The sequence below is a fragment of the Aspergillus alliaceus genome, assembly GCF_009176365.1.
Source record: "Aspergillus alliaceus strain CBS 536.65 unplaced genomic scaffold BDW43scaffold_77, whole genome shotgun sequence".
Lineage (NCBI taxonomy): Eukaryota > Fungi > Ascomycota > Eurotiomycetes > Eurotiales > Aspergillaceae > Aspergillus > Aspergillus alliaceus.
This window is the reverse complement of record NW_022474760.1, coordinates 3273-19719: the sequence shown is the minus strand read 5'-3', so window position 1 is coordinate 19719 and position 16447 is coordinate 3273. Positions and strand designations below refer to the sequence as shown.

The window sequence follows — 16447 nt, the reverse complement described above, 5'->3', positions numbered from 1 at the left end:
CGAGAGCCAGGCCACGTTTCTTCCTTTCCTTAATTAACAGTCGGAAGTCCGCAAAACAACTAGGACCTTGTACTGGTAACATGAACACCTCATTGGCGGAGCGAGAAAACCCCCCACCGCGGCGCAAATCTTGCGAAGCATGCAAGACCGCTAAACGTCGCTGCGACCTCGCATTCCCCGCTTGCTCTCGATGTGCCAGAAGAGACATACCATGCATTTACCCTGGCAGACAGCCAACAATTCCACAAGACCTGATTGACGAGGCATTTGCCTCTGTCACTTACACCAATGATATTCCGTTATCGCTCGATGGTTGTAGCCTGTGCGTGACCGATTTCGATCTCCCCGATCTCCCCGGCCCACCCACGATAGCCCAAGCACTCGATGTCTTCGATCCACAATGGGATTATATTGATATCGCCCCACCATGCATATCACTTGAACCACCCAGCAGCGGTCTAATCCCCCGACAAAGCTTCACAATGACCGCCGCACGAACAAGACCCCCAATGCCTCTCTCCGCCGTCATAGCATCCCGCCTCCAATTTACCATTGACGTCCTCAAAGACATTCCCAAGATGATGGTTGTCGAGAATCAAACCCCCTGGAGCCACAAACAACTCTACAAAGACGGCATGCCGAAGCTCATGCAAGGCAAGTCAATCCCCTTCCCTCGTCTCTCCAAGTACCCAACCAAACCAAAACCCCCAACTAACACCCCGATAGAAGCCTACTCCAGCTGCGCCCTCCACATAACCAAAAACTCCCTCAACACCCCCTTAATCACTTCCCTGATAAATACCAACATCCAAACCCTCCTCACCTCCCCAGTCCCCACAACCCCCCTTGAAACCCTTGCCCACACCCACGCCCTCCTCCTCTACCAAATCATGCTCTTCTTCTCCCCGGATCCTCACCCCCAAAACCTCGTCCCAGATCTCGAAGCCTCCGCCCTCTCTCTCCTCTCTTGCATCTACTTCCCCGATCCCGCAACCCCCATCTCCACCCTCCCCCCAACACCAGAAGCAACGCTCGACTTCTGGTCCTCGTGGATCTTCCAGGAATCAGCCCGCAGGACCGTCCTCTTCTCCTTCTATCTGACGCAGCTATACAGACTAGTCCATGGGGAGCACAGTATGGTCTGCGATGGGAGGCTGGGGCTCGTGCACAGTTTGTATATGTCTGCGCATTTGTGGGGGGCGCAGGAGGCGGGGGAGTTTGCGGTGGCGTGGAGGGAGAAGGATCACTTTATCGTTGGGGAGTTGAATTTTGGGAGGTTGCTGGCTGAGGCAAAGGCGGTTGATATAGATGTTTTTGGAAGGATGTTGTTGGTTAGTTATTTGGGTATTGAGGACGCTAAGGCGTGGTTTTTGGCTAGGGGCGCGGTTTTATAGATTTATTCTGGGGGGTGGGCTTAGTAGTATTGGATGTGGAGAGCTTTGTTGGTTAGCTATCGATTAGTATGGTTATAGTTGGATTTTATTGTTCTCGAGGTGAGATTGGGTATTAAAGTACATGTATTTTGGCGTTATTTGGGACTATCGGTCTTCAATTCAAGCTGATGGCTTGCATAATTAATGTTGGGGATCAGTTTTCAACGAGTTAGGTACTTCGAGATTAAATGCATCAAAAGTATCCTCCTTCGGCAAAGGCTGTACCGCATTCAATCGAAGAAAGAGACCCAACGTATGATGGAACGAAAACTGCATATATCAATGTTTGACCTTTTATGTATTAGATTTAGAAACATCGAGTTTCGGATCTTTTCGTGAACAAGGAACATCTTTATTTGTGGCCTGCACGGTGCTAGCATTGAAGCCATTGCTCGATACCGAAGTCTTGGACGAGAGTTCGTAGAATCGACTCAGGTAGCACCGGGCACGGTCACATACCGGATCGGCGTATTGAGCAGCACAGCAGACTCTGGTTCTCTTCGTGGCACGTCCAGCCCAGGTAGATCCCTCGGTCGACGATTGTACCCGGTGGTGTGCTTCCATTCTCATCGGCCGTCTGCGATTCAGTCAAGTAGAATCTAGTATGGTGACGCTTATCGACATTGATAATGCTGATCCGAGGAAGTTTCTTCTCTTGCATCTCCTTCGGGTAGATCTCTCGACAAGCCTTTCGGATAAGAGGCAACTCTTCGGTCAAGCACTTGAGATATTGACCCTCCGAGATTCCGTCTCGGTAGGCAAGAATATTCTCGGAAAATGGCGCCTGCTTACCCTCGGTCTTCCATAGATTAAAGTGCTGCTTCATCATAATATCCAAGTTATCGATTTCTTCCTTGCGTCCTCGTGACTGGATCTAGGTGGTTGCAGGCCATTGCCCGAGCAGTTTGTCAACGCTAGCCACCATCCCTGCCACACTAGGTGCGAAGGCTTGAGAGCCCTTGGGCGCTCCAGTAGGGAGAGTGACATCTAAGCCCACAATCATGGTCTGATCCTCGTTGACAATACTCAAGGTTTGTCAACAATGTGATTTGTTTCACCCAGTCTAAGGTTGAATTTCAAGGCCAGGCTTTTTATATATATACCGAGGTTCCTGTGGTATTGATCTTCACTTTGACCCCTTTTTCCCGCAAGCTCGCAGCCAATGCTACAGAGGGTCTGTAGTCCAAATTCAACATCACCCAGCCGTTTAATCTTCAGGTACCCGAAGATATCTTTCTCAGGCAAGAGGATATGGATGAGGTCCAAGATTTTAGCTGCACCTCCAAGAATATTATCAAGCTCTGCAGTACTATCCTCACTCGCTTTGGCCACCCTTCCAGTCATGGGGGCTTCTGCAAGAAAACCAGCGCTAATAAGTGCCGTTCGTAACTTACTGAGGACAAACTTGAAAATAGTGACGCTCGGGAAGGCATCTCGTACAGTTGGAATTGACAGCAGAAGGTACGACCACTTCAGCAACCGTTGCCCTGGGATGCTAAACTTAGCCTTTACCGTATTACAGGAGCCAGCGGATTGTTTGGTGCTGATCCTTCCACCATACATAATATTCGGTGAGGGCAACGCCCGGCCCTCAACTGTGATGAGCTGCTTCGCCGCAGATATATCATATCGCGCCTACCATGTGAGCTCAGCAACGTAATGTCAAGCAGCTTCTGGTAGTGAGTACTTACCAGCATTCTATTCTTTCTGTGGTTTAATCCAACAGTATACATTCCAAGGGTAACGATCGATGTGACATTTTGAACGGCGGGCGTACAGCGAACTTAATCATATCTTGCGTCTGAGCGGGAGATAACTTTCCATTGTGGATTTTCCCGGGGCAATAATTCAAATCCCAGAGCCAGGATGTAACCAGTACTCAATCGTGTAGCAGTATTGATGACTAGTAAGTCTGGTCTTTGGTACCGGATATTGTACGCTACATACCAAGCGTTAGCTGATGGTCCGAATGGTTCTAGCTAACCTGGATAGACTCATTGTCTAGGACGTAATCATAGACGCTGATCCATCCTCCAGGTCCGGCTGGTGGGGGTGCAGGTCCAGAGTTCCATCCTTTCTCTCTTTGGGCTTCCAGCCAGGACAATACGTCTATAGAGCTGGCACCGAAAGAGCGTACTCTAGGTCGCCATTCTCGTGGAAGGCCGGTATCATCACCAGTCTTGGCCAGCGAATGCATTGCTTTGGGCCTGATGGTAAGCTCATCACTTCGATTTTTCTTTTCAGGCAGATGAAGTGTGTGTCCCCCAAAGCCACTCAAAAATTTGTTTAATTTCTTTTCGCACTCTTCCGGTTCGCCACTTGAAATAAGTTGATCAACCTAATCAAAGGTCCACTATAGAAGAATGCTCCATGGCTAACATTCGCACTGACCAGCTGCGGGCTGCAAGTCTCACGGTAGAAAAGAATCCACGGATTGCCGTCAGCCCACCAGCTAGCGAGACTTTCTCTGAAGGCGGGGGTCTTGCTGCTGAGTGTGAAGGCCCTGTTGACTCTACTGCCTCCACGTGTGACAAGATCAGCCGAGGTCTGGGGATAATAATTAAATATATTGAGTCCTTGGCCATGGGGAGTTTGTCCTCGTATTGAGTAAAGGTAGGTGAGGCCATGTACTGTATAATCTGTGAGACTCGTAGGGCGTTCGTGTACAGTATACGGAACACGATATTGCGCAGCGTCTTCTACAGCTTCATCCTCTCTCGACTCGATACGCCACTCGTATCACTATCTCGTCACTATTCTACGACAGTCTCTCGCGTGTGATGATCGTCGGCATGAAACCAGTTTCTAGATTAACAGCCACTGAAGCAAGTTCTGGTGCCTCGAGGGCTAATCTGATTATTTGGGTCTTTTTCCTGCCAGGACCAGTAGGGCTTACACTCACATCAATCGCGTATTTGTAGAGAGCCAGCTTAGGATTCAGCATCATATTGTTAGAGTTGATTCATAGCACGAGTGGCTTTCCTTTTGTCCCATATACTGGGCGATTGTGGATAGTCTGCTTTGAGCTCGAGTTTACTGTGTTAGAGGATCTTGAGCCGCTTTTGGAATCGCATCCTCGACTTTTCTCACGAGAATCAGGAGGAGGAACCTTGCCGTCTGGTGGTCTGCAGAAAGGTTATGTGTTAGCAAAGTGTGTCTGTATCTCATGAGTATGTCCGGTGGAGCAATTTGTATACGGCGTTTCTCATCTCAACCCTTCCTAGTTGAGAAATGCTATCCTTGAATCCTCAAAATAACATTTCGTGTGAGAGAACGTGTACTTCACATGAGTGAGGTGGAGGTGAATTGGTGAGAGCAGGATGACCTGGATAGATCAATGTATGAGAGAGGATGGAAGAGGAAAGGGGCAGGTTGTGAGAGGTAGAGAGATGTAGAGAGAGGTAGAGAGGTAGAGAGAGGTAGAGATGAGAGAAATCCGCACCAAGGGGGTCTGCAAATGCGAGGTAGGACACTGGATTTGTTGTGACCGTAAATGATGAGACTATCAGAAGAGGCCAACCCAACAACGAGCCATGAGTGAAATGAGGGTGGTTACACGACACCAGATGATCACTGACTGAAGGTGGAATGAGGTCTCATGTGGAAACCCGAGAGATGCCTTGGGGTTCAGGACCTGATCAGAGATGTCAGTACTCAGTAGTAAATCCAAGAATATCATGATCTAAATACGCTTCTTTTTTCGTAGCTTAATTTACCTTAAAAATGGATCTAACCCCTGATATCCACACGTGATTCCGTGGTGTGTTTTCTGTTGTTTTCTTTCCAATGGCCACCAGAGGACAAATAAAGAAAAGACAAATAAGATAGAAATGGTAGTAAATAAGAACCAAATATAACCACATGAAAATCACTGTCATGTTACTGATGAGAAGGAGAAAGAAAGCAGAAATGGGATTCAATTTTTATGTCCTAACGGTTAGGGTTACATGTGACACGGGAGTCCCTCTGGGCATCCAGGCACCTCCGTAAATAAATCTGTCACATAACAAAGACCACACATCTCACGCCATCAGTTCTTTAACATGCCTCGTTCAACTCCCTTGTTATCGGACAAGTAACCCATAGTAGTACCCGTCTTCTACTCCCTTCCTACCAGAGATATGCTTCTCAATCGGGTTCCGAGCCTCGTTGGCTTCCAGCTTCTCCGCTCCCTCGGTCTACTTATCTCCTCCGCAGGCGATAATGATCTCTTCGATCTGGTTAAGCAATTCTTCTGGGATAACCCTGATGATGTATCAGGTATTCCCAATTCTATCCACTACTCATATATATTTGATGTGGTCACAAACAGTCTTGTAAGCACCCTAGCTCCTTCGAATTAAACCATAAGCACGTTAATCGGATTCAATATTCAAGATCGACTACTATCTTAGCCATGTGGTCGCCATCATGCTCATTCTCGAAAGTGAAAGGTTGCTTGCCACCAACAGGAGTACAGCAGACTTTGTTGACGACAACATCCGCAACCAACCAATCACTCGCAGTCTGACCAGAACCGCCTCATTCCTGTATCATATGGGTGGTCTTCCGATGTTTCTCAAAGGTATCCAGACAGGTCTCGTATACCGCGTAGCCCACTTTGCCATCACCAGCCTTCTCCACATGGTCCTCTTCCGGCATTATCTCCTCAGCCCCATCGCACCTATAATTTCCACCGTGGTGTTAGCAGAGCTCCACATGGCATGGACGCACGCCACTATATCCGCAACCTCGTCCACAGGCTCACTGTTGAAACTGCGCCCCAACCGGAAAACATGGAGAAGGCTGCTCATCCCGTCCCTCATCTACGCAGCAGCGCGAGCATTGATAGAATATCTCCCTGACGCCGCAGACTCTTCATTCAATCTGTTCTTCAAAGGCTTTAACTATGAGGAGCACTCGGAGCATTATATCGCATACTTCGAGGTATCAACCATGTTGCCGACTCTCATTCTCCGCATGACTGTAGTGCTCCCCGCTTCTATTGCTCTGATTTTGATCGAGGCGAGCTTGCTCCCGGAAACAGAGACCACGATCGTCCCATTCACCCAGGGCCGGAGAGCAAAGATGTCTGCGTTGGTCTGGGGGAAGATCGATAAAGCTCGATCAGGGTTTAGTGATGTTTATGGGCTTGTTCGGGGCTCCACGTATTTATGGCTGTGGGAGTTACATGCTAAGAGGTGTTTACTGCAGACGGCGGTTGAAATAGTAGCGATATGGCTGGAGGGAGGGTTCCAAGGCTGATGTCCTTGGAAGGCGACTACAAGCGGCATGATCGTCATCTATCATTAATATAATAATTATAAGGCATATGTCCTGACTTATCGAGAAGGGGGAGGAGGAAACATTCCCGGTAATATATGACAAAAGCAACCCCAGAAAAGAAAAGACAGAGAAGAGCCCCAGAACTACCTGCAGTAGTACATGTATAGCAAAACAATTACAAGATCGTTAACCTCTTTATGGCCCTTCTGCAGCTGATATACATCTGCGCTTGAGAAATTGGGTATTGACTGCCCTGTAAGGGGGACTCTCCCGAATATAGATCACTTGGTCACAAGGAGAACTCCAGTCAGATAGATTGTAGGAGTCACAATTACTAGTACTAGAACAATGTTAGCCGGAGGTTGAACTTGTAGCAAAGCGGGGTACACTTATTGTGCCGCCGATAAGAGTTGTCTGCAAGCGAAAGACGATCTTCTACCCTGATGCTTCTCCGTCCTCATTTTCCCTCCTGTTGTACCTTCAAACAACCCCTAACCTCATTCTAACTTTTAAAATGGACCAACCACGGAGCCAGATCATCTACCCACCGTCAGACGAAGCTCCCCGCGGCGTAAAGTCCGTCTTTCTCGCGGGCACCACCAGCAAAGTCGACACGAGCGACTGGCGCGAGACCCTGTCCAACTCCCTTTCGGATGTGCCCATCACCATATACAATCCGTTCTGCGCTGGCTGGGATAGCTCATGGCACGAGGATATCGATTTTACTCCTTACCGCGAGCAAGTGGAGTGGGAGCTCGAAAAGCAGGACAAGGCCGATATTGTCGTCACATACTTCCACCCGGCTAGCCAGGCGCCCATCAGCTTGCTCGAGTTTGGACTTTGTGCGCGGGTTCCAGGAAAGGCTATCGTTGTCTGTCCCGAGGGGTACTGGAAGAGAGGGAATGTGCAGATTGTGTGCAAGAAATTTGGGGTCGAGATGATAGAGAATGTTGATGAGCTGAGAGAGGCAATTGTGAAGAGGTTGTCTGTTGCCACTTAGCTCTCTAGCACCATTCCCTGAAGAGCGAGAATGGGCCCTGGAAGACAGCGGATGGGATTGTAGCATCTCGGCGTTTTAAGCGATTCTTTGTTACTACTACCCTTACTGTATTGGGAATGCCTAGAGCTATACTGCTTACTTGTATGGGTAGTCCACGAATTGTAAATTGACCCAGGGTCGGGCATGTACATAAGCTTCTGTTATTATGATATGACATACCCTTGAACTCGCCTGTCCAATCTAAGTACATATACCTAACCCACCCAGATATCACGTTGTTGCCTGCAAAGCGAGGCATCCAGGCTACCGTGCCGAAAAGGGTAAACTGTGTTTCAGCACGGGATTACCAGCCACTGATTTGTTCAACTTCAGGGTTAAATTCCAAACTGACAACTCAACCTTTATATTTAGCTGTCAGTCAGGATCGGCATGCTTGTCGATCTGCTATCGTTTCTTCCTCTCATTCTTTTATCACTCTCATTCTTTTCATTTGGCAGGATCTTCTTACAACCATCTTTGGCCACCTCAAATTATATATCCTAGTGACATCACACACGCTTGTGTTCATAAAAGGCATGTAAGAATTGTCTCCTTTACCCTGCCTTTGATCTCTCTTTCCCTTTTCTGAATATATATATATATATATATATATATATATTTGACTAACGCAAGGCGAATAGATTCCCTAAACTCAATGCTGGTCCTCCCTCTTCTCACCTGGGTCTTAGGATCGGCGCCATTTGCAGTCCACGTACTAGCAGACGGCAACTCATCCATCTATCACCACAAGGCAGACCTAGACACATACAATATATTAAAGCGCAATGCGGCTATTGAAAACCAGCTATCCCAAACGCCCGTCCAGGGTATCAGGAAGATGAGCGACGATGAAGGAGAGAAGTTCTTCCTTGACTACTGGCGCTTTGAAGAGGCCAACCAGACCGATCTACACAGCTCTCAAAACTCAGAAATGATACAACCTGATCTTCCTCCCCGTCTATACCCCTATCAGCCTTCTCACCTGGTTGAGACGTCTGACTCCCACGGATGGATGAGCCATTTCTCACCGCTACTTCGGCGAGATTTCAAATGCCCCGCGGGCACAGATTCTTGCACCTCGATTAATCGCCCAAACAGTTGCTGTAGTACGGGATCGACCTGTGAGCTGGTCCAGGATACAGGATCTGGTGATGTAGGATGTTGTCCGAACGGACAACAATGCTCTGGTACTATTGGTTCATGTCAGCAGGGGTACACTAGCTGCCCTGCGTCATTGGGCGGCGGTTGCTGCATCCCCGGATACGAATGTGTCAGCGGTGGCTGTAAGTCTCGGCCAATTTATAACAGGGCCGAGTTCTGAGCTGATGAATGTTAGGTGCCAACGTCTACACGGTGACAATCACGCTGAGTTCGACCATCATGGTATCCACGTTCACGTCTACAGTTCCCGCGACCAGCACGGTTTCTAGCAGCAGAAGTAGCAGCAGCTCGACGAAATCATCGTCGGAGTCCACAGGAGAGTTCACTCCTCCTGCTCGACCCACAAGTCTTTCGACGGCTACTGCCTCCCAGACCGGGTCGATCTGTCCTATTGGCTTCTATGCCTGTTCAGCCGTCTACCACGGAGGATGTTGCCGAACCGGTCGTGACTGCGACACCACCTCCTGCCCGGAGACCCCGTTGACCACAATCACGACCAACGACCGCACCATCGTGGTACCTGTTGAGACCGAGGCACCGCCCGTGACTACCGGGCGATGCGCGAGTGGATGGTTCAGCTGTGCAGATACAGTAGGTGGGGGATGCTGTCCGACAGGGTTCGCATGCGGCTCGAGCTGCACAGCCGTGGCGACAGCGACAGCAACGGGGACGGTCGCCAAAGAGCAGCCCACCAATTCCGCCGGCGGCCGACGACCTCTCCTGGAAGGAACGAGGATATTTGGAATCAGCATGGTAGGAATACTCTGGACGATTGGATGAGATGATGATTTGCATGTATTTACACGGCATAACGAGTATAACGAAGACAAGACAAGCCATTAATAATAAGCGTAACAACAAGTGACAGAGAAAGATATCTCCCCCGTGGGGGGGAGAGGGGGGCAATTGTTGCTCGGCAAGCGTTGTGGGGCCGTCGGACGCTCACCGGGGCTGGGATTTTTCCCCTTCGGGAATTGGTCCGATACACTCCGACCTCCTCCCTCTTCGTTTTGCGTGATCAACTTCTACTTCCTTCCCTCTCCTCCCTCCATATCTTGACCTATCGAATTGTCGCGCAATCCCTCTTGCCGCTCCCACCTTCCGCGACAATGTCAAACACCCACCAGAAGCCGCTCCCTTTCGTCTACCAGTTCGCCGCCGGCGCGGTGGCTGGTGTGTCTGAGGTGCGTTATCGGAGCTGACAGGTCATGCTAGCTAAGAATTAACTGACTCATTTTTATAGATCTTGGTCATGTACGCCCAATTCCTATATGAACAGTCTTTTTTTCATTTATTCATTCTAACCAACGCACCAGGTACCCATTGGATGTGGTCAAGACGCGAGTGTAAGCACCCAACCACCAAACAAAGCACCCCACAAGGGGAAAAAAAAATAAACTAACCCAAAGAAAAAACCACACATAGTCAACTGCAATCCAGCGTCCGCGTCCCCGGTGAAGAATACTACAATGGCATGTTCGACTGCCTTCGCAAGATCGTCAAGAACGAGGGGTTAGTCCGAACCCCCACCCAAGAAAAAAAAAATGAGACTAACGTCGACGAAACGTAAAGCTTCTCCCGCTTGTACCGCGGCATCTCAGCCCCCATCCTAATGGAAGCGCCGAAGCGCGCCACCAAATTCGCCGCAAACGACAGCTGGGGCAGCTTCTACCGGGGACTGTTCGGCGTGGAGAAGCAAACGCAATCTCTCGCGGTCCTGACGGGCGCAACGGCCGGCGCAACGGAATCCTTTGTCGTGGTGCCCTTCGAGCTGGTCAAGATCCGTCTGCAAGACCGCGCCTCGGCAGGCAAGTACAACGGCATGCTGGACGTAGTCAAGAAGATCGTGCAGAGCGAGGGCCCGCTGGCGCTGTACAACGGTCTCGAATCCACCCTGTGGCGCCACATCCTCTGGAACGCCGGATACTTCGGCTGTATCTTCCAGGTGCGGGCGCAGCTGCCCAAGGTGGAGCCCGGGAATAAGACGGAGCAGACGCGGAACGACCTGATCGCGGGTACGATCGGTGGAACGGCGGGTACGATCCTCAACACGCCCATGGATGTCGTCAAGTCGCGGATTCAGAATAGCCCGCGGGTGCCCGGGCAGACGCCCAAGTATAACTGGGCCTGGCCGGCTTTGGGGACGGTGATGAAGGAAGAGGGATTCGGGGCGCTGTACAAGGGATTTATCCCCAAGGTGCTGCGGTTGGGTCCTGGTGGTGGTATTTTGTTGGTGGTATTTACCGGCGTGATGGATTTTTTCCGCAACATGCGCGGGGAGAATATCTGATTGGAGTGCTTTTCTGTTTCTTTTTGCTTGCAAATAGAGAAAGACTTGGTTTGGTTAGATTGTGGGGTAAAGAGTTATCTTTCAGATCAATCGAGTTCCATGACATACGCTTCCGAAACATAAGACGACTTTCATACTGGGAGGAAAATTGATGACCTACGTGCTCAATCGTGTAATACTGAATCTCATTGAAATAGTAGCAAGAAGAAAAACAAGTACCCATCGCAATGTATAATAAACTAATCACTATATAACACAGAACAGTAAAGAACATCCGAGATACTATAGAATCGCGAAATGGGAAACGGCGATCTTGGGCAAGCAAAGAAAGGGTATCGATGTAAAAACGCATGCAAAAGCCCCTCTCAGACGGGCAGCGTTGCTAGCAGAAAACGAGTTCGCACCGCGTTCTGGATAAATAGACAAAAGCAGAAAATTCAAGCAATGTAGAATCGATCTTGTCCGTCATTATGCATAAGATTAGGAAAGACAGAGAAAAAGCGATAGGTCTGAGTTTGTAGTCAAGCGTGAAGCATAAGAAAAGGTAAGCAAAACAAGGTGTGAGAAGACAAGGGGAAGGGGGTACTGCTATAAGAGAACAACAGACAATTGGTGATAAAAAGATAACACGATTGATAGAGGGCAAAACAAGTAAACCAAGAAAATCCACCACGGGAAAGTCAAGCGAGGAAAATATCATGCCAACCAGGTGCAAGTGAACCAAAGAATTAGTCTGGGTTATGTCAAGACTTCCGTACGCCAGATCGCTCCATCCCTCCCATTTGACGCCTTGTATGCAATAGGTCATGCATGGCATGCATTCGTAGAAGCCCAAATGGGCATAACAACGCCATCAAAGATGTCTAATTCATCTCCATTGCGTACTCGTCTTCTTCCTTGAAGCTCATGCCCGCGTGGCCAGAGCTGCTCCAATACTGTGCCTGACCAGCCCCACCGCTGTTGCTACTAGCGCCGCTGTTGAAAGAGGGGCTCAGATTCTGTGGGCTCAAACCGCCATTGGACGCGATGGAATCTCCAGCCATGTTTGTATGCTTTGGCACTCGCAACCCACTGCCAGGTGCCCGGCTATAGCTAAATGAACTGGGGTCATTCTTCTCTAGCGCATCAAGGATCTCCGTTCGCATGCGTTTCTCTTCCTCGGTTTGTTCAAAGGGCCAAGTACCCCCCAGGCTGCTAATCAGCTCTGCAAGTTCAGCTTCCTGTTGAAGCTTCACGTGCAGCGACCACATCAAGTCCCGCATCCAGCCAACGGCACCGTTCAGGATGTCACCCTTATTCGGGCCCTTCTCCTTTTCCTCAATCGGCAAACCCATGGTAATGTTGCCTGCCGCACGGCGACCGTTGCCACCGGCCAACAAGGATGTGGCTGCGTTTGAGCTAGCTCCAGTGCTAGACATGGCAGTATTATTGACAAGCTGTTTCCGGACCTTATCATCTTCGAGCCGATGTTGAGGAACGAGATGGGAAAGATCCTGGATACGCTCATTGATGTTGTCACGCCGGCGGCGCTCGACCAGATTATGCGAGGCCCTCCGACGTCGTCGCTTGGCTTCCTGCGACTCTAAGTCCTGGGCAGTCCCGGGCATGTGTGTATCAACCTTGGCCGGCAAGGAGGCATGTTTGCCAGATTTCAAAATCTCGGAGATACCAACGTGGTGGGGATTAGGAGGAGATGAGATAGGGGATTCAACACCAAACGAATGAGCGCTTCCCGGCGTGCCGTCCCACTGGTTTGAGAGAGTCTTCTGGTGTCGGGGGTGCAGTCCGGTCCGGATGGGCTGAGCGGTGGGAAAGCTTCCTGACTCCGGAGTTCCGAGGGTCAGTGCGCCCAAAGCAGGAGTTTTGGGAGTCATCGGACTACGTCCATCCGCAGAACGGTCCATGGTTTGCAAGGTGGGTCGTGCCTTGGTATTCATGTAGTTCTGCTCGAAATGAGAACCGGCACTTTGCATATGTGCACCCGGTTGCTGTTGATTCATGGCCCGGAAGTGGTCGTAATTGAAACTGTTATGCAAGAAGGGACTATGCATAGGCGCCCCATCCGGCGTGTTCGAATACATTTGGGATATCTGGTTTGGATGACCCATCGAGATCCCAGCGCTCGAGTGCTGATCCTGGAGGAAATTCATACTATCAGGACGCTGGATCCCATTCTGGCCATTAATCTCCAAGTCGAGCAACTCGTCCGTATCGATTCCGGAGTTGCCGAAGTTGAAGCTCGTTTGTTGTGAACCAAAAGAATAGGGCACGAACCCGTTGTTGTGCATGGTCAGTTCGGAGGGGTCAACACCGTCATTGATGTTGCCGAATTGATTGGACGTAGAATAGCCGGCGTGCGACATCATGAAAAGGTTGCGGTCACTGCTGCGGTCGTCAGGATCATGCTTTATGAAAATGCTCGCTTCCGCCATCGTGCAGCTGGTTGGCAGCTCCGAACAGGCAAGTCAAGCACTTATCCAGAGGGAACGCCTTACGATCCAAGATCCGAAATTTCCGAGATTCTATGCAGGACCTGAGAAACCGACCCCAACTTATCGAAAGTAGCGCGATTGGGCCGAGAAAGACAATCCTTGGGTGGAGTGGCGTCGGCTTAGGAGGCTTCGAAGGCGAGTATGATCTAGTTCGATAGGTTTCTATTTGGGAGACACTTCGAGCAATCGCACTGAGTCATGAAAAGGAAAGGTTCGGTAACGGCTGATGAAACCCTATGGTATGTGCCAAAAGGGCATCAGTAAACGTACGCGCCAAGGTCCAAAAACCGAGACCGCAAAATGAAGATCAGGGGATACCAACCAAGGAACTAAGCGGATATACCCCTTAATCGAGCAAGGACACGATTGGAAGTAGGAACGGGGTGACTTCACAGCGATGCAAGGGATGGTCGCTGTTAGATCCAGGAAGAAAAAGAGGTGTGGTGACAGTACGAGTCGAAAGCGGACAAGGCGGAATGTGCCACGATGTGAGGCGGAAGTCACAGCCCAATAGACTGTTGCACCGTCGATCGCACAAAGAAAATACGAGATACACTGGAAAACTAGGGACGTAAGCAATTAAATCTTAACCAACGAGGTTCACAACCGGATGGGAACAGGCTAAAGGAGGCGAGAAGGATGCGTGGCCATAAGCGAAGCGGGCAAAAGTGAAGGGGAAAAAAAAAAAGGTTGACCAGAATAGAATAATGGGTACGGAGGCGACGGGGTTGGAGACAATGAGGAATAGAGAGGGGGGGAAAAACCGTGGGTCAGAGACAAGATAGGGTTTGGGGGAATGTGCGATTAGAACAGTAAGGCTTTGAGATGGGTTTGTCTTGTGGACTCGGTTCACACGATATTTGTTACAGATGAAGATTGACCGTATGCGACAGGGAAGAAGATTGAGAAAGGTGGGGAGAAGAGAGATAGAGCAAAAAGAGAATGAACTGATAGGGGACTTGGAAAAGGCACCGAGTGGGGGCGCAGTAACAGGAGAGGCGGTGGGCAATGGCAATGTCTCCCGCAAAGGCGGTCACCGTCGGCATTTACCCTTTTGTCGCAATGTACGGTGCCTGAGTGGAGCAAGGCCAATCTTTCCCCAGGATTCGGTTTAATTTGGGGATGGAGGCATTCTGGATAATTGCCTCTCTCGGTTCATCCATGCTCTTGCATCCGGGTTACTGTTCTCCGCTTTCTTGAACCGGGAAGGTCCGTCCACCCCCTGTGAGATGATGTGTGCCTTGAAGAAATAGTGCCCCGCGGCCAATTCAGCCCTTGATGTCTGAGCAATGGGATCGTCGAATAAGCGCCCGACGGTCTGAAGATGCGATCGGTGGCTTCGGTCCCCGCTGAGAAGAAGTATGCAGGGTTCGGATTTCAGCGACACCGCGCAACCACCGTTCCCAAGCGAGACGCCCAAACACGGACATCCCCAACGAGGTGAAAAGAGGGGTATTCTCCCGTCTCACATCGTTTGAGACATCGTGTTCACCATTACTCTCTTCTGGAGCGCCACACCTCCTCACCCTTGATGACTCTGACGTGTAGGAACAAGGTGAAGACACACAAAAAAAAAGGCAGGGAGGGGAAAATTTTAAAACGAAAATAGAATATAGAAAAATAGAACAACGAGAGATATTGTGGGGGTGTCCTCTGTCTCAAACCTGAAGAAAAATATAGAAATAACGCATACTTACCTGATGACGGTTTGGGTGTGATTGATCAGAGGTTGGTAGGCTGACTATCGTGGAACAGAAAAGGTCAGCAAGGACACTTAGTAGTCTATCATGGTGCCCTCCAAAGATACCAGTTGGGGAAAGGCAGATATAAGTAGGGACAGGAACAGGAACATGTACATGAGGCAGCGGTGCCTTGCACGTGGCAGTGACCACTTGCGCCTCAAAGTCCAATCACTGGGCCCGACTAAGGCAAAAAGAAGCAACGGGTTTCAAAGGCAACTATGAAGAGCCTCGTCCCCTCACAGCGAAAGGTCATGTACGGATACGTCGGAACTAAGGATGAAGCAAAGAGAGAGTCACCGCGATGATTACTTACTTTAATATACTCGGGTTGACACCAAAATGTCGCAAGGACAAGAGGCTTGAGCACCCGGGGTTAAGCTGAATAGTTATAATCCGAGACCCCCTTCATTAAGGGAAGTACACAGACGGGTTGTTGATTTCAGAGCGAATAATATCTGGCATGGGTATCCTGACCAAGTCAGACAGTGTCGGAGAGTCAAGACGAACAGGTGAAAAAGAAAGCAAACGAAGATACAAGAGGAACATGAACGATGAGGGAACGAAGGCTTTAAAGGACTTCGGAGGCGTTTGTCGGAGCTTCTCATTTGATATATCACGGTGAGGGTCATGCAGGCTGTCGATCTTCAAATCAACGAGGCTTAACAAGACTGACTTCAGGACTTACGTGCATTGCGGGTTTCCCTTTCAAAAAAATAAAAAATAAAATAAAATAGAATTTCCTTTTTTTAGTTCACTTAGAATGTTTTTTTCCCTGGATTACCTCCCGTGCCAGGGAGGGAGGAGAAAATTATAAAAATAAAAATAAAATCGAGAATTACTGGCAGTGAAGGTAAACGGAAGCTAGGTGGGTATGTGACAATACCTAGATGGAGGGGGTCAATACATAGAGCCCAAAGAGGAAGAGAAATTATTATTAGAATAAATTTAATTCCCTTTTTTCTTAAAAAAAAATATTAATAATAAATAAGTTATTTTTTGTAATAGGAAAAGAAATAAAAAAAGAA

General features: G+C 49.3%; 9 protein-coding genes across 9 annotated transcripts; 5 read left to right on the top strand and 4 right to left on the bottom strand.

Moving 5' to 3' along the window:
• Positions 1 to 41: 41 nt before the first annotated feature.
• BDW43DRAFT_237354 (Zn(II)2Cys6 transcription factor domain-containing protein) lies at positions 42 to 1527 on the top strand. Its single transcript, XM_032039617.1, has 2 exons — positions 42 to 654; positions 727 to 1527. The coding sequence occupies exons 1-2, from the start codon at positions 81 to 83 to the stop codon at positions 1392 to 1394; spliced, it is 1242 nt and encodes a 413-aa protein (XP_031894558.1). The 5' UTR covers positions 42 to 80; the 3' UTR covers positions 1395 to 1527.
• Positions 1528 to 1776: 249 nt separating this feature from the next.
• Positions 1777 to 2130, bottom strand: BDW43DRAFT_293210 (uncharacterized protein). Its single transcript, XM_032043803.1, has one exon. It carries the CDS (start codon positions 2092 to 2094, stop codon positions 1885 to 1887), a length of 210 nt encoding a protein of 69 aa, XP_031894557.1. The 5' UTR covers positions 2095 to 2130; the 3' UTR covers positions 1777 to 1884.
• A 113-nt stretch (positions 2131 to 2243) lies between these two features.
• Positions 2244 to 3306, bottom strand: BDW43DRAFT_237350 (uncharacterized protein). Its single transcript, XM_032039616.1, has 2 exons — positions 3125 to 3306; positions 2244 to 3068 (listed from the first exon to the last, which is right to left on the bottom strand). The coding sequence occupies exons 1-2, from the start codon at positions 3164 to 3166 to the stop codon at positions 2460 to 2462; spliced, it is 651 nt and encodes a 216-aa protein (XP_031894556.1). The 5' UTR covers positions 3167 to 3306; the 3' UTR covers positions 2244 to 2459.
• A 4-nt stretch (positions 3307 to 3310) lies between these two features.
• On the bottom strand, positions 3311 to 4283 carry BDW43DRAFT_293208 (uncharacterized protein). Its single transcript, XM_032043802.1, has one exon. The coding sequence runs from the start codon at positions 4058 to 4060 to the stop codon at positions 3776 to 3778; it is 285 nt and encodes a 94-aa protein (XP_031894555.1). The 5' UTR covers positions 4061 to 4283; the 3' UTR covers positions 3311 to 3775.
• A 1170-nt stretch (positions 4284 to 5453) lies between these two features.
• On the top strand, positions 5454 to 6849 carry BDW43DRAFT_293207 (uncharacterized protein). Its single transcript, XM_032043801.1, has 2 exons — positions 5454 to 5749; positions 5811 to 6849. Exons 1-2 carry the CDS (start codon positions 5555 to 5557, stop codon positions 6675 to 6677), a joined length of 1062 nt encoding a protein of 353 aa, XP_031894554.1. The 5' UTR covers positions 5454 to 5554; the 3' UTR covers positions 6678 to 6849.
• Positions 6850 to 7132: 283 nt separating this feature from the next.
• BDW43DRAFT_323516 (nucleoside 2-deoxyribosyltransferase domain-containing protein) lies at positions 7133 to 8043 on the top strand. The gene has a single exon (XM_032049758.1). It carries the CDS (start codon positions 7213 to 7215, stop codon positions 7696 to 7698), a length of 486 nt encoding a protein of 161 aa, XP_031894553.1. The 5' UTR covers positions 7133 to 7212; the 3' UTR covers positions 7699 to 8043.
• A 66-nt stretch (positions 8044 to 8109) lies between these two features.
• BDW43DRAFT_293205 (putative GPI anchored protein) lies at positions 8110 to 9914 on the top strand. The gene is made up of 3 exons (XM_032043800.1): positions 8110 to 8271; positions 8379 to 9020; positions 9074 to 9914. Exons 2-3 carry the CDS (start codon positions 8393 to 8395, stop codon positions 9676 to 9678), a joined length of 1233 nt encoding a protein of 410 aa, XP_031894552.1. The 5' UTR covers positions 8110 to 8271; positions 8379 to 8392; the 3' UTR covers positions 9679 to 9914.
• On the top strand, positions 9889 to 11620 carry BDW43DRAFT_237168 (putative mitochondrial 2-oxodicarboxylate carrier protein). The gene is made up of 5 exons (XM_032039614.1): positions 9889 to 10082; positions 10142 to 10152; positions 10215 to 10244; positions 10324 to 10410; positions 10471 to 11620. Exons 1-5 carry the CDS (start codon positions 10008 to 10010, stop codon positions 11186 to 11188), a joined length of 921 nt encoding a protein of 306 aa, XP_031894551.1. The 5' UTR covers positions 9889 to 10007; the 3' UTR covers positions 11189 to 11620.
• On the bottom strand, positions 11620 to 14056 carry BDW43DRAFT_237278 (basic helix-loop-helix domain-containing protein). The gene is made up of 3 exons (XM_032039615.1): positions 14003 to 14056; positions 13684 to 13914; positions 11620 to 13573 (listed from the first exon to the last, which is right to left on the bottom strand). Exon 3 carries the CDS (start codon positions 13552 to 13554, stop codon positions 12052 to 12054), a length of 1503 nt encoding a protein of 500 aa, XP_031894550.1. The 5' UTR covers positions 13555 to 13573; positions 13684 to 13914; positions 14003 to 14056; the 3' UTR covers positions 11620 to 12051.
• Between the last annotated feature and the right edge of the window lie 2391 nt (positions 14057 to 16447).